The sequence below is a fragment of the Myotis davidii genome, unplaced genomic scaffold, assembly GCF_000327345.1.
Source record: "Myotis davidii unplaced genomic scaffold, ASM32734v1 scaffold240, whole genome shotgun sequence".
NCBI classification, from domain to species: Eukaryota; Metazoa; Chordata; class Mammalia; order Chiroptera; family Vespertilionidae; genus Myotis; species Myotis davidii.
Window position 1 is genome coordinate 2,477,394 of NW_006292334.1, and position 13,505 is coordinate 2,490,898.

Below are 13,505 nucleotides of genomic sequence, written 5' to 3' on the forward strand. Positions count from 1 at the left end.
GTGTCTGCCTGGATGACTAACTCTCTGGAGGAGAATCAAAGGAAATTAAACTGATGACATGTTTTCAGCCTGGAGCTACTCTCTGATGTGTGGGAAGTCAGTTGGGGCCACTGAATTGGGCTCGGGTTTGAGGAAGAAGTATATTGGAAGGAAGACTGGCTGAACTCTCAAATAGTGTGTAAATCAGATACTGCTCAGAATTACAGAGACGTTTAGTAAATTCAAGCAAGGGGGGGCGGGGTGAATCATCCTTGAAAAAAGAAAAAAAAATTGTTTTTCAGAACTGTCAAAGCAGTCATTATCATTTAGAAATTTTTACAGATTTCCCTCATGACAAAGTCTAGAAAGTTTGCAAATGTTGTATAGTGTCTAAGCTGCTTTCTCTCTTACAGAGTAGTAAGTGATGAAAGAAAGTGATCAGAATGAAGATCACATATCACATTGAGAGTTTGAAAATGTTGTATCAGATACTTTTCTGTGCTGTGATTAGTATATATGTATGTGTGTGTGTGTGTGTGTCTATACCTATTTTGCTCACATTACACGCATGTGCATTAATGCTTTTAATGGCCTGTTTTATGGTCTGTATTGTTTAAAACATTTCTCTTCCCTCCTTTCAGGGATGAGGGCTCTGAGGTTAAAGTGAGTGGGTTTATCTCCCAGTTCTGCATGCAAGTTCATGGCATTTCATTATGAAAACTCAGATCGTGGGACTGCTAGCTGTAAACTGGGGTACTGAGTAACATCATCTAATACCTAGGTTCTTAGCAGCTTTAAATGAGCCCCAAAGAGGGGTACAGTGCTTCACGCATACACCATATGACAGCATTGTTATGTGTGACTCACCTAGGGCAAAGGGATAGCCCTGAAAAGTTGCATTAAACTTACTTTTTTTTTTCTATTTATAAGTTTAATCCCTCTCCATTCACCTTTATAGGTGATGCTTAAGAAGGATCTGGTTTCAATTTTCTCCATATACTGAGCTAATTTTTCTAACACTATATGTTAGGTAACCTACTCTTCCTACTAAATAGATTTTTATGCTACTTTGTTTGGTTTGTCTCTTCAAATTTCTATTCACCTCTCTAGGTCCATGTGTCTGATTCTACAATAATATCACATTTTTGTCAACATAAGTTTGAAGTCTATCTTAATAATTAAATATGAAAAGATGCCCATGTTACTTCTTCTTATAAAAGGTTTGCTTCATTATTCATATGCTGATCAGAATTCTTATTGGAATTTTAAAGAACTTATAAAGAACATATTAGTTTTATTCAAATTGCTATCTTTATTATATCAACACATACAAGTTAGAAGCATGGAAAACTTCAATTTATGCAGATATTTCATGTCTTTTACTAGGTTTTTATTTATTTATGTTATTTCAAATAGGAAGAGAGAGGGAGAAGAGACAGAAACATCAATGATGAGAGAGAATCATTGATCGGCTGCCTCCAGCACGCCCCCCACTGTGGATCAAGCCTGCAACCAGGCATGTGCACTTGACCAGAATCGAACACAAGACCCTCAGTCCGCAGACCAACGCTCTATCCACTCAGCCAAACCGGCTAAGGCTTTTACTAAGGTTTTAAAGTTTTCCCCAAAAAGGATTTTTTTTCTCGGTTATTTTATATATATACTTTATATTTTTTGTTACAGTTATGGGTAGCATCTTTTTTTAAATTTTATTTTCTAGTTGAATGTTGCTGCTATATGGCAATAGTATTTTTGTAAGTTGATATGACAGCTAGCAAACTTGTTGATTATGGTATAATTTCTAGATAGGTGCCCATATCATTTGAGCATAATAATATTTATCTCTTCCCTTGCAAGACTAATGAATATATATATTTTCTTTTTGTTATGGTTTTGATCAGAAACTCTCCACTTCAATGTTGAACAATAACAGTGACATAAGTCATTTTTTTCTTGTTCCCAATATTAAATGGAATGCTTCTCGTTTCTCCCATAACTAGAATATTTGCTGTAGATATCTATAATAATAAAAGCATGATATGATAATTAGACCTTCCAGATGAAGCCGAGGCTGCGAGGGAAGCCCAGGTCCTGGGTGCCAGAGGGAAGTCAGTACCAGCAGCTGTGGAAGGAAGACCTACTCTTTTTTTTTTTTTTAAATATATTTTATTGATTTTTTACAGAGAGGAAAGGAGAGAGATAGAGAGTTAGAAACATCGATGAGAGAGAAACATTGATCAGCTGCCTCCTGCACATCTCCCACTAGGAATGTGCCCGCAACCCAGGTACATGCCCTTGACCGGAATCAAACCTGGGACCCTTCAGTCCGCAGGCGGACGCTCTATCCACTGAGCCAAACCGGTTTTGGCAGGAAGACCTACTCTTGACGAATTTCGTGCATTGGGCCTCTAGCTTAATATAATGTCATTATTAATTAATGATCTCTTCTGTCTCTGTTCCTTTTTTTCTAAATAATTTTTTTAGTCTGTGAATTTTCTAATTTTGGTTTTTTATAAGTATATGTTTTTATTAAGTTAATAAACAGTGATATGTCATTTGAGAAAAGGATTTATTTTCAAGTGAGCCTTTGAAACATAGGGGTGGCCCTAACATCAATTATTACAGTTTAATTGTATCATTTACATTTATGCTTTAGAAAGACATGGCTTGCTGTCTGTGGTCTGTAATTACATAGTAGTAAGCTCTCAACGTATGGAACTACACATCTTTGAAATGTCTGAATTTGGCTTTTCTCTAATCACATTTAAGAGAAATTACTAATCTCTTTTTGAAAAGGAGAATTACAGATAGCAGAGTGGAGAGAGACTTGGGAACTTACACTTAGCAAAATAACTGTTTTTAGGGAAATGATTTTAAAAGAATTAAAATGTGTGTCCCTCAGTGATTAGCAGAGGAAATGTGTAAATACACACATCTGCAAATTGTCTACATGAAGGTCCACGACAGGAAGAGGCAGTTATTTACCTTATTCTTTCTAATGTTTTCCTGTGGGACTCCCCTCCATGAAAACAAATTACACCATATTCTATCAGCACCAGGGGAAGAGGAAGGGAGTGGAGCTAAGTGCTTTGGTCTTCCAGCTGATGCTAAATCTTAATCACATTTACCTCATCCTTAATACTTACTTGCAGAGCCCTGGGTTAGTCTAGGTTCTCCCCATCCTTTTTGCACAAGCATCACAATGTGTCAGGGCCAAAGAAAAATAAAACTTTAGCCTACACTTTTGCACACCTGGGACAGTCCAAATAGTCCACACTCGGGGTATGTGAATGATGGGCTCCCCTAATGGTGAGCTAGGACCCTGAGGACTGGCAGGAAGCATGTTTTGTTCACTTGATCATGGTCAGCAATATCTAGCATGCTACCCTAGACAATGGGAGTAAAACTTGATGAATGTGTGTTAAAAGAAAGAACAATATCTGATTGTCATTAACTTGTAAAAAAAAAAAAAAAAAAAAGGAGAATCTGTTCTTCTCTGTTGCTCAAATTCTGCAAGAGGCTCACTGGAGGCCAGAGCCAGAGGGCGGAGCCTGCCCAAGGACACGGGCCTAAGAGAGAGTCCTCTGGGGAGTCCAAAAGCTTCTGCAGCTCCACCCCTGAGCGAGGACAGGTTAGCCACAAGGAATTGAAAATAATGTGATGATTGTATTTTGCCTTTTCCAAACACACAATCTAATTATGGAAAAAAGGCAAATGTACATGAAGAAATTAAGATAAAGTAGATCCTGCACATGATCAGAAAAAAATGGAATATAAGCAAAAGTTTACTGGTTGAACTTTAAAATGCTCCTATTCAGGGGCAAGATCAGTGTTTTTGTTGTTGGCCTGTGAGTTTCTTTGGAAAGAGAGAGACTTTGAAATGTTATCGAAAAATGTGGTTAGTATCCAGGTTGAGGATTAACATGATCAAAGGCATAAAGGGCATAGGATCAAAGGAAGAGATAATAAAAGTTTAAATAGGAATAGGGACACTATGTTGACTAGTGTAATGGAATAAAGATAATATAATAAATGATGCCCCAGTTTGGGTTCCCGGGCAATGTGAAGAAAATCAGAGACACAGTTTATTAAGAGACTAGAGGCCCAGTGCACAAAAATTTGTGCACTCGGGGAGGGGGGGGTCCCTCAGCCCGGCCTGTGCCCTCTTGCAGTCTGGGACCCCTCGGGGGATGACCACCTGCTGGCTTAGGCCTGCTCCCTGGGGATTGGGCCTAAGATGGCAGTCAGACATCCTTCTGGCAGCCTGGCAGCCCTCGGGGGATGTTCACTTGCCAGCGGGAGCAGACCTAAGCTGCAGTCAGACAGCCTTAGTGCTGCTGAGGAGGCAGGAGCGGCTCCCACCACCACCACTGTACTGGCAGCCATCAGCCTCGCTTGTGGCTTAGCAGACCTCCCCCATGTGGGAGTGGCTGACCACCAGAGGGGGCAGCTCCTGCATTGAGCGTCAGCCTCCTGGTGGTCAGTGCACGTCCTAGGGACCAGTCCTTCTGCCATTCTGTGAGGGCCGTTTTCAGGCTGGCTGGGACTGAAGCTCCCAGCCTCTCTTTTTTTTCTTTTCTTTTTTTCCTCTGGGATTTATTTACCTTCTATAATTGAAACATTGTTGCTGTCACTGGCACTCCCAGCTCTGAGGACGCGGCCAGCTGAAAGCAGGTATCTGGGGTTTATTTAACTTCTGTAATTGAAACATTGTTGCTTTCGGGCTCCAAGCGGGGCCGCGGCAGGCAGGGAGCCTTGGGTTCCTCCATCACTGGAGCAAGCAGGCCTCATGTTTGCTTCAGCTGCATGGCTGCCGGCCGCCATCTTTGTTGGCAGTTAATTTGCATATCACCCTGATTAGCCAATGGGAAGCGTAGTGGAGGTATGGTTAATTACCCTTTTTGTCTTTTATTAGATAGGATGTACTGGGATTAATTCCCCATGAAGGGAAGGGAAGGAAGTAAGATCGGACAAAGGTAAAAAATCAACCTGGGATGTCGTCTCAGTGGAGGATTCAGCCAATCAACTACTTCGGAGTGTTTCTGAAGCCAGGATCATGTTTTCAGAGTTGTCCCTAGTTGGTCTGGGAAGTCAGGCCTCTACACCCCATACCTGATAGACATAGGATGAGGGTGCCCTGGGAAGGAAGCATGACCTTGGGCCAGGTGGCTGTCTCTCCAGCAAACGCCATCCCTGAGATTTCTGCTGGCAACACTCCCATGTAAGGGAGCAAGCATCACAAATGATAATACAAGTAGCAATGTTAATGCTAGGGAATGTGTGTATATAGTGATTTTTTAATGCTTTCAAGTTCTTTAATGTTATTTATAACTTTAAACCTCAGAATATGAGGTGACCCTATGCCACCATGTTTTTATTTGACAAATTAAGAGTGTAAATTTCATCTAGTTTAAGAGGAGCTGGGTAAAAGAATGCCAAACGACAACAATAACAAAAACCCGGGCTTCCTAACCCTCACTTTGCTCTCATTTCTTTATCACAATACAGGTGCCAGAGTTCAGGATTGCTCAATAGGGGACCAGGTATCTCTGAGAAATAAAAATGGCTATTTTTGACATTCAGTTTGTGTGTTTGCTTTGTACAGAAGTAAGTTCATTTTTCTTTCCAGGTTTTTCAATTTTTGTCTTCAAATTTTCATTCTGTTCTTCACTCCTTCCTCTGTTCTACCTCAAAACTATAATACAAACAAAATAAACCTTTTCTTATTGTTATGAATAAATTTTTAATTATATAGAAGAGCTTAAATTTAAAAAACATTATAGAAACACCTATATAATTTTTATTTGTTACAGAACCCTTACAGGAATATGTTATCAATTTTGTGATTTCCATTTCAACACACACCCCCTTTCCATTCTAGTTATTTAAAGGGCAAAATCACTTTATTAAAATGTCAACAAGTCTTTCATTAGTTCAACAAAGTAACATAAATAAAATTTATCATAAAGGGTTATGTTTTTAACTTATAATGACATCCTAAGAAAATATTATTTGAGCCCTCAAAGTCTTAGGAGTTTTATTTTATATTTGAAGGTCAAGATTGTACTTAATTGTTAATATTGTTAATTTCATAATTTTTTTCTCAAACATGTTGAGTAATCAACATTTATCAGCTGCCAAAATACTTATAGTAATGCATGACTATTTTTTCAAAGGAAAAATATTTATTTATTTTGAAATCTCAGCCCCCAACATGTATAGTATAGTACAGTGAGATATAGACATTGAGGCTAAAAGAAATCTTGGGGTCTGCATCAGCTACACACTAACAATGAGACTGTCAGGAGGTCACTTAATACCTCTATGCCTCTGTACTTCTCTTACTTGGACATCATAATTCCTGACCTATTAGCTACACCAAGTTGCAAAAAAAGTAACCAAGACAGGAACAGAGGAATTTCCCAAGAGGTAATAGTATCTTTGGCACAAAGATATTTTCTTTTTCTAATTACTGTAGGAATGTAGACTCATTATAGGAAATGAAGAAAAGTATGTCTTATCATGTAAGGATAAACTCATTCTCTTGTATTTCTGTTTAATCTCATCTTTTGTTTAGCTGGCTTTGTGTCTGAGCATGAGTTCTATGGGAGAAGGAAATGAGGTCTGTTGCTGTTACTGTCCTCCAGGAGAGTCATAATGCACTCATTTCCAGATGTCTCTACACGCCGAGATCATCAATTGCTCTATGCAATAATTTCTTTTCTGTTACCTTATTTAAAATTGGCCCCAAATACCTATGTCACAGAGTTTTTTCTTTCATATGCCCATGAGAGAAGCCAAGCTGCCTTGAGATATGGATGCTTGGTGGTGGTTGCAGATACCCTGCTACCTCGGTGCCTTGCTCACACTTCTGTAGCTCTAGAAGATTTCAAATCAGTATATGCTATGAACCTTGGGACATTCTTGAAAATAAGGTAGTTCTCAAATCCTATATAATAAAAGACTAATATGCAAATTGACCAAATGGTGAAAGGACCAGTTGCTATGATGTGGACTGACCACCAGGGGGCAGATGTGCAATGCAGGAGCTGCCCCCTGGTGGTCAGTGCGCTCCCACAGGGGGAATGCTGCTCAGCCAGAAGGTGGGCTCATGGCTAGGGAGCAAGGGCAGTGGGCCTAAGCCATCAGTCAGATATCCCCCACGGGCTCCTGGAATGCAAGAGGGTGCAGGCTGGGCTGAGGGCCCCCCCGCTTGAGTGCACAAATTTTGTGCACCAGGCCTCTAGTATTACTAGTAAATAAGAGAATGTACATGAGTCTGCCTGAGCTGCATAACAAATGACCACAGATTGGGTGACTTAAACATCACAGATATTTATTTTCTCACAGGTCTAGAGGTTAGAATCTGAGACCAAGGTACCAGTATGGTCAATTTCTGGTGATTATTCTCTTCCTGGCTTGCAGACAGCCCCCTTCTCACTGTATTCTCACATGGCCTCTTTTTGCAGGGAGAGAGAGAGAGAGAGAGAGAGAGAGAGAGAGAGAGAGAGAGAGAGAGAGAGAGAGAGAGAGAGAGAGAACATGAACAGAGCAAATGCACTCTCTGGTATCTCCATGTATATACACTAATCCTATTGGATCAGGTCCCATCTTTATGTCCTCATTTTTCCTTAACTACTTTTTTAAAGACCCAAACACAAATACAGCCTCAGAGAAGGTTAGTGCTTGAACATGTGAATTTTGGGAGGGCACAGACTTTTATCCATTATAGAAGGCTAAGGATAACCCAATGTACCTTGGTGTTATTTTTTAACTTAATTTTGAAACTTATGCATTTTCCTTGTTCTAATTCCATCATAAACATAATCTTATGTCTCATATTCTCTAATAAAAGAATGTATTCTAATTTATTTAGACACTTTATCTCCCTGTTGGTGAGCATGTGATTAATTGTTTTACCCTTATGAATATTAATGTGATAAAAATGTACACCTAAATTTTTTCCAGTATATATTATTTCTTCAGGAAGTTGAATTAGTGAGGCAAAAGGTGTGAACATATGAAGAGTATTAATACAGGGTCAATAATCTCTTAAAAGTGATTTTTCTGTTTTTATTTCCAAAGGAGAGTATTGCCTTTTTTTTTGGAATTTGAGGCATTGTAATAAAAATAAAGGTTTCAGTGTGAATGGATGACAACACATGGAAAGGACTGAAGAGAGTGGTAGAAAGTATTTTTTTTTAAATCACTATTTCTTAGTGGATTTACCTAGGATTTTACAAATGGCAAATATATGAATCAGAAGGAAGAAATGGCATAAGCTGAGGGGTAAATTGAAGAGACATTAATAAGTGTATTGATAGAGATAAGGAGGATCAAGGAAACTAGCAAGGACTAGTGCAGTAGTATCCCCATAATAGTAACAGTTGGGAGCTATTATTACTCCTACATGGGCAACGTGAAGCCATTCCTAGACCTTGAAAAGAATTGCTACATAAACAAAACCGTGGGACTAGGGTGGAACTGGGTGGTGGAACTTTAATATTTACAGGTGCACTATTTCAGTGAAGTGCATCTCTCCGTTGTCTCCATTACAAGCTTGCTTCGGGGGCTGAATCCATTATTATTTTACTGGCCTCCTGTGACAGAACCTCTCCTGTTACATTACTAATGAATTTAGGATAAATTATATCATTACCTTGTTTCATCACCCCTTCTTCCCTCCCCCCACCCTCCATCACTGTGTTCCTCAGAAGTTCATGCGCTAAAATTCCAACTCAGGTCCTTGTTGCCTTTGTTTTGTTTTACCAGCAATGGCGTTGTTCCCGGCGTTGCTGTTTCTGGCTGCTGTGTTGCTTCCATTCCTTCCTGCAGATGGACAGGTATGGTTGAGGTTGAAAATATTTTCAGATCAGGCAACCCTGAAGGACAGCAAGCGATTAGATTAATTTTCCAAAGTAAAAAGGGAGTGTGTGTCTGGGACATCACAAGGTACGGTAACCCTTAAACACATGAAGGAATTGAACACATGACATATTGGTAGTCAGAATTGAGATGTGCATGAATATAATGCATAGCAGACTTCAAAGACTTAGTTAAAAAAGGGTAGTAAAACATCTCATTAATAATTTTAATATGGATTGCATGACAGAAGCATATATTTTGAATATGTTTTAAAAATGTATTATAAATTTTAATTTAACCTATTTTTTTCTTTAGGAAGGTAGCCACCAAAAAATTAAAATCACCTTTGATGCTTTAATTATTTTTCTATTGACAGGACTGGTCTATGTGTTTAAAAGCTAACGAAACTCCTCTTATCTCAACATCATTTTCTGATTTACTTTTATTTAATCTACTTCAATGTGATCCTCACCGAAAATTAACAATATATTTGCATAATCTCAAACTAGCAAAACTTCTTCACATACATCACCACATTTAATTTTCATAGTTACTCTGTGAGAATAAGTATATCTTTTTTTAATTTAAAAAAAGAAAATTTACTGAAAATATTAAGCATTTGGATTTTTTTGTAACTTCTTCAATTAATTTGTTTAAGATAAGATGCTCTAATTATTTCTAATATGTTGTTTTACTTAAACAATCCCAAGAGAAGTATCAACTACCCTCTTTAATTGGTGTGAAGTGCCCATATAAGAAATCTATTTCCTGATCAGAGAACCTGTGAATGTGAGGACCTTTGGTTCTGGCTGTCTGTTCACACAGCCTTCTTTAGCATTGGGCATACAAGGTTAGCTAGGACCCCTAAGGCAGAGAATTCTGACACTTAGTCAGACCTCATTTGGCATTCAGGAATACAATCATTATTAATCAACTTTTCAATCTGAAGACAATATATCCATCACTCAGGGCTTCATTCAAGTCATTTACTGTCTTCCCAATTTCTTTCCTAGAGATATTCTTTCATAGCCTTTTCTGATACCCTATTACCTCTCTCATCCATATCCTGGTTTTCATTTATAAAATCATTAAAAAGGGCACTATCATTAGATCCTTTGCATCACTAAGTGTTTGCTGATCTGATGCTCTAAATTCCCTCCACCCAGGGGTTTCTGTGCCTCTCAAAATGCCTAGAAAACATTTATTCACCTCTCAAAACCCCAATCCAGGCCATCTTTTGTGAAGCCTTTCCTAAACCCAATCAGGAAAAATTGATCCCACCTTCCTTCCTCTATATCTAGTCAATCCCGCCTATCATTTTATTTATCATGTGGCATTATAATTATTTATGTCATATTGCCTATTCAATATCAGTTTTTAATGATAGACAGAAACCATATTTATCCATTTTATTTTCAACACTTTCATATTTCTCATCCCTTAATAAAACTTTTATTAATATTTGTTAAAAAAGAAACAAAGGCATGCACTTTTTGGTAGAATTGCTATCTACAAAACAAGATGGGGTGAGAAGTAGGAAATAAATTACTTCTTCTTTCTGAGGCACCATATTTTGATATGCTTGAAATAAAACGATTTTAAATAGGTTTCTGAGGGCTAATAGGATATATCCAGGGACATTATTTTATGCTTTGATTGGTCACTGCTAATATTCATGTGCATCCTTTTCAACTTAGGAATCAGTGGCTGGGAATGTGCCGGATCTGTGGGTATGCTGACATTCAGTCTTGGTCCCTGCCCTTAGGAATATACATGCAGGTGGGAGAAATGGATGCATAAGTAGATAGTGGCAACATGAATATGGTCAGACCTATGCTTACAGTATTTGGAGAACTTTGCAAAAACTCAGTGCTTGTGGAAAGAGAGAATAAGTTATTCCAGAGTGTCAGGGAAAATCAATAAAGGGTTTTGTCTGTTGAGAATTATACTTCACAATGTTGTACATGCTCGTATAATAACATCACACTCTTGTGCAAATTTAGGCCACCAAATTGTGTAAACTTTATGGAACAATTACACACTCTACTTGCTTCTATGCTTAGAGCCCCCCACCCAAAACACACACACACACACACACACACACACACACACACACACACACAAAGATATACCCAAAAATATGAGCATCTAATTAATACCTTAATTATATTTTTGTTACTAAAATGAACAAAACCAGCAATAGCCCATTAATTGCTTGCTCCCTCCAAATTGCCTTGGAGATTTGTTTAATATTAGAAAACTGTCCTTTGATTAATTCCCTAAGAGCAGCTACATAACGGGTAAATCATAGAGTATTGAATGCACTTGGACTAGGGCCAGTGATGGCGAACCTTTTGAGCTCGGCGTGTCAGCATTTTGAAAAACCCTAACTTAACTCTGGTGCCGCGTCACATATAGAAATTTTTTGATATTTGCAACCATAAGAAAACAAAGACTTATATTTTTGGTATTCATTTTATATATTTAAATGCCATTTAACAAAGAAAAATCAACCAAAAAAGTGAGTTCGCGCATCACCTCTGACACGCGTGTCATAGGTTCGCCATCAATGGACTAGGCCTAAACATTCTTTCTTTGAATACAGGTACCATGTCGGGTCAAAGTTCCCCCTTCAAGTGTAGAGTCACCTGACCCTCCTCTTATCACTCCCTTGCTGCAGCCTGACTATGAATGAAAATGTCTTAATGGTTCCCATCTTACAACTTTGTCATTATGCTATCACTCAGATGACTAGACCAATCACATTGAGACGTCTCTTCATACTAGAAAGTGGTATTTGTGGCCTCAGAGGTGTTTTGAATTGTCATGACATGAATAACATCCGCACTCTCAAGATTTAACACTATTTCTGTTCTATTTAAAGATCATAGCTTCGGTTCAGATTCATTGGCAATGCTTAACAATTAATATCGGCTTGAACTGAATACTTTTGAAATAATCGTTGTGCTCTTGAACTAATTTGCTCATATGCAATTTTTCAAACTTTTAAAAACTCATTCTGATTTGTCTTTCCTTTAGAAGTCAGGTTTTGCTGCTATGGCAACCGGCCGAAGAGAAGTGCAAAGAGAGATTGTAAATAAACACAATGAAGTAAGAAGATCAGTCTCCCCACCGGCCAGAAACATGCTGAAGATGGTAAGAGGTGGCCACATAGGAAAGTGGCTTGAGCCCGTTGTCATCATCACAGTCTCCTAGTAAAAAAGATCTCGAAGAACCTTGTGACTTAGGAAGTTCTGTCTCTGATAGTTCATGAGAGCTTTCTTATTGACATGGTAGAAGTACTTTTCCTCATTCCACACACCATTTTTCTTAAAAATGGTGCATCATCCTACCATTGTATGTTCAATTCACTAGAATAATGTGATCTGTCAGAATTGATTCACTATCATGTGCATTTCAGAGTTCTCGGTCTTTGTGAGTGAAATGTCTCTTCCCAGAGAAATTATATATTGTATGCTTACATAAATTACATATAATTTCAGGGGCCCCAGGGAACCCCTGAAACCCATTCAGGAACCCCGACCCTGAGGTTAGTGTGTGCCATCTGACCTTGATAACTTGACCTTTAGACACTTTCACTGGCCCTTTTCTGTTTGTAATGACCCAATGAGTCCTCTGGCTATAGGCAGCTCTTCTGTGCAGCTCCTCTCTGTACAGTCAGACAACCTACAGTCATCATCGACATCATCCTTATTATTAATGTCCACTCCACTCACATAGGTTTCACCTTGAGCCCTAGATCTTTCCTCAGAGACATGTTGTTAGACCAGGAAATTCAAGTGTTGCTGACTTGAAGCTTAAAGAAACCCTCTTTCAGGAAGAGAGTACACAACTATCTTAGCACTGAAAAAAAAATTTTTTTATGACTATGCATATTCTGAGGTCCTGTAGTACAACCTTGGCAGGGCCTATGCAAGTGAGGGGTCCAAATCTTGACCTTCACTAACTCCATGGGACAAGGCAGAAATTCTTAATTGTACTTTGTAATGGTTTAATAACTTGTTCATTTTATGAGGCTATTTAAGTTGGTACAGATTCTTTTTAAAAAAATTTTTTTTATTGATTTCAGAGAGGAAGGGAGAGGGAGAGAGATAGAAACATGAATGATGAGAATCATTGATTGGCTGCCTCCTGCATGCCTCACACTGGGGATTAAGTCCGAAATCTGGGCATGTCCCCTGACCAGGAATCGAACCCGTGACATCCTGGGTCATAGGTCGATGCTCAATCACTGAACCACCAGGGCTAGGCAGCACAGATTCTTAATTGTACTTTATAATGGTTAAACAACTGGTCTATTTTACAGGGTTATTTAAGTTATAGAGGCAGAATTAAAACCAAATCTTTGGACATCCACTAAGGGACCATTATGTTTTTCTGATCACTATCCCCTCCCTATCTATAATCAGGAAGGCATTTTCCCTTTAGGATCAATGACGTTTAGGGTAAATAACAGACCATCTGGGCCTAGTGCCGGAAGCCAAATGTCTCAGAAACATATTAAGTGCGGAAACAAACAAACAAACAAGAACTAGAAATTAAGTATGCCAGCTCAGTATTATAGGAAAAATCATGTTAATACTTGTACATGTTTATCAATATTTAGGATAAGACCACTGCTAAAGTCTTCAGGTATTCCT

The 13,505-nt window shown here is 38.5% G+C and overlaps 1 protein-coding gene across 2 annotated transcripts in view; it reads left to right on the forward strand.

Annotated features, from left to right (window-relative positions):
* Window positions 1–13,505, forward strand: part of LOC102761035 (cysteine-rich secretory protein 3) — a 21,649-nt gene that overhangs the window by 979 nt on the left and 7,165 nt on the right. For both annotated transcript variants that reach the window (XM_006765712.2, XM_015565313.1), the window contains exons 2-3: window positions 8,752–8,822; window positions 11,884–12,000. In XM_006765712.2, coding sequence (XP_006765775.1) covers window positions 8,754–8,822; window positions 11,884–12,000 — 186 coding nt within the window. In that variant the 5' untranslated portion in view covers window positions 8,752–8,753. The remainder of the gene's footprint in view (window positions 1–8,751; window positions 8,823–11,883; window positions 12,001–13,505) is intronic.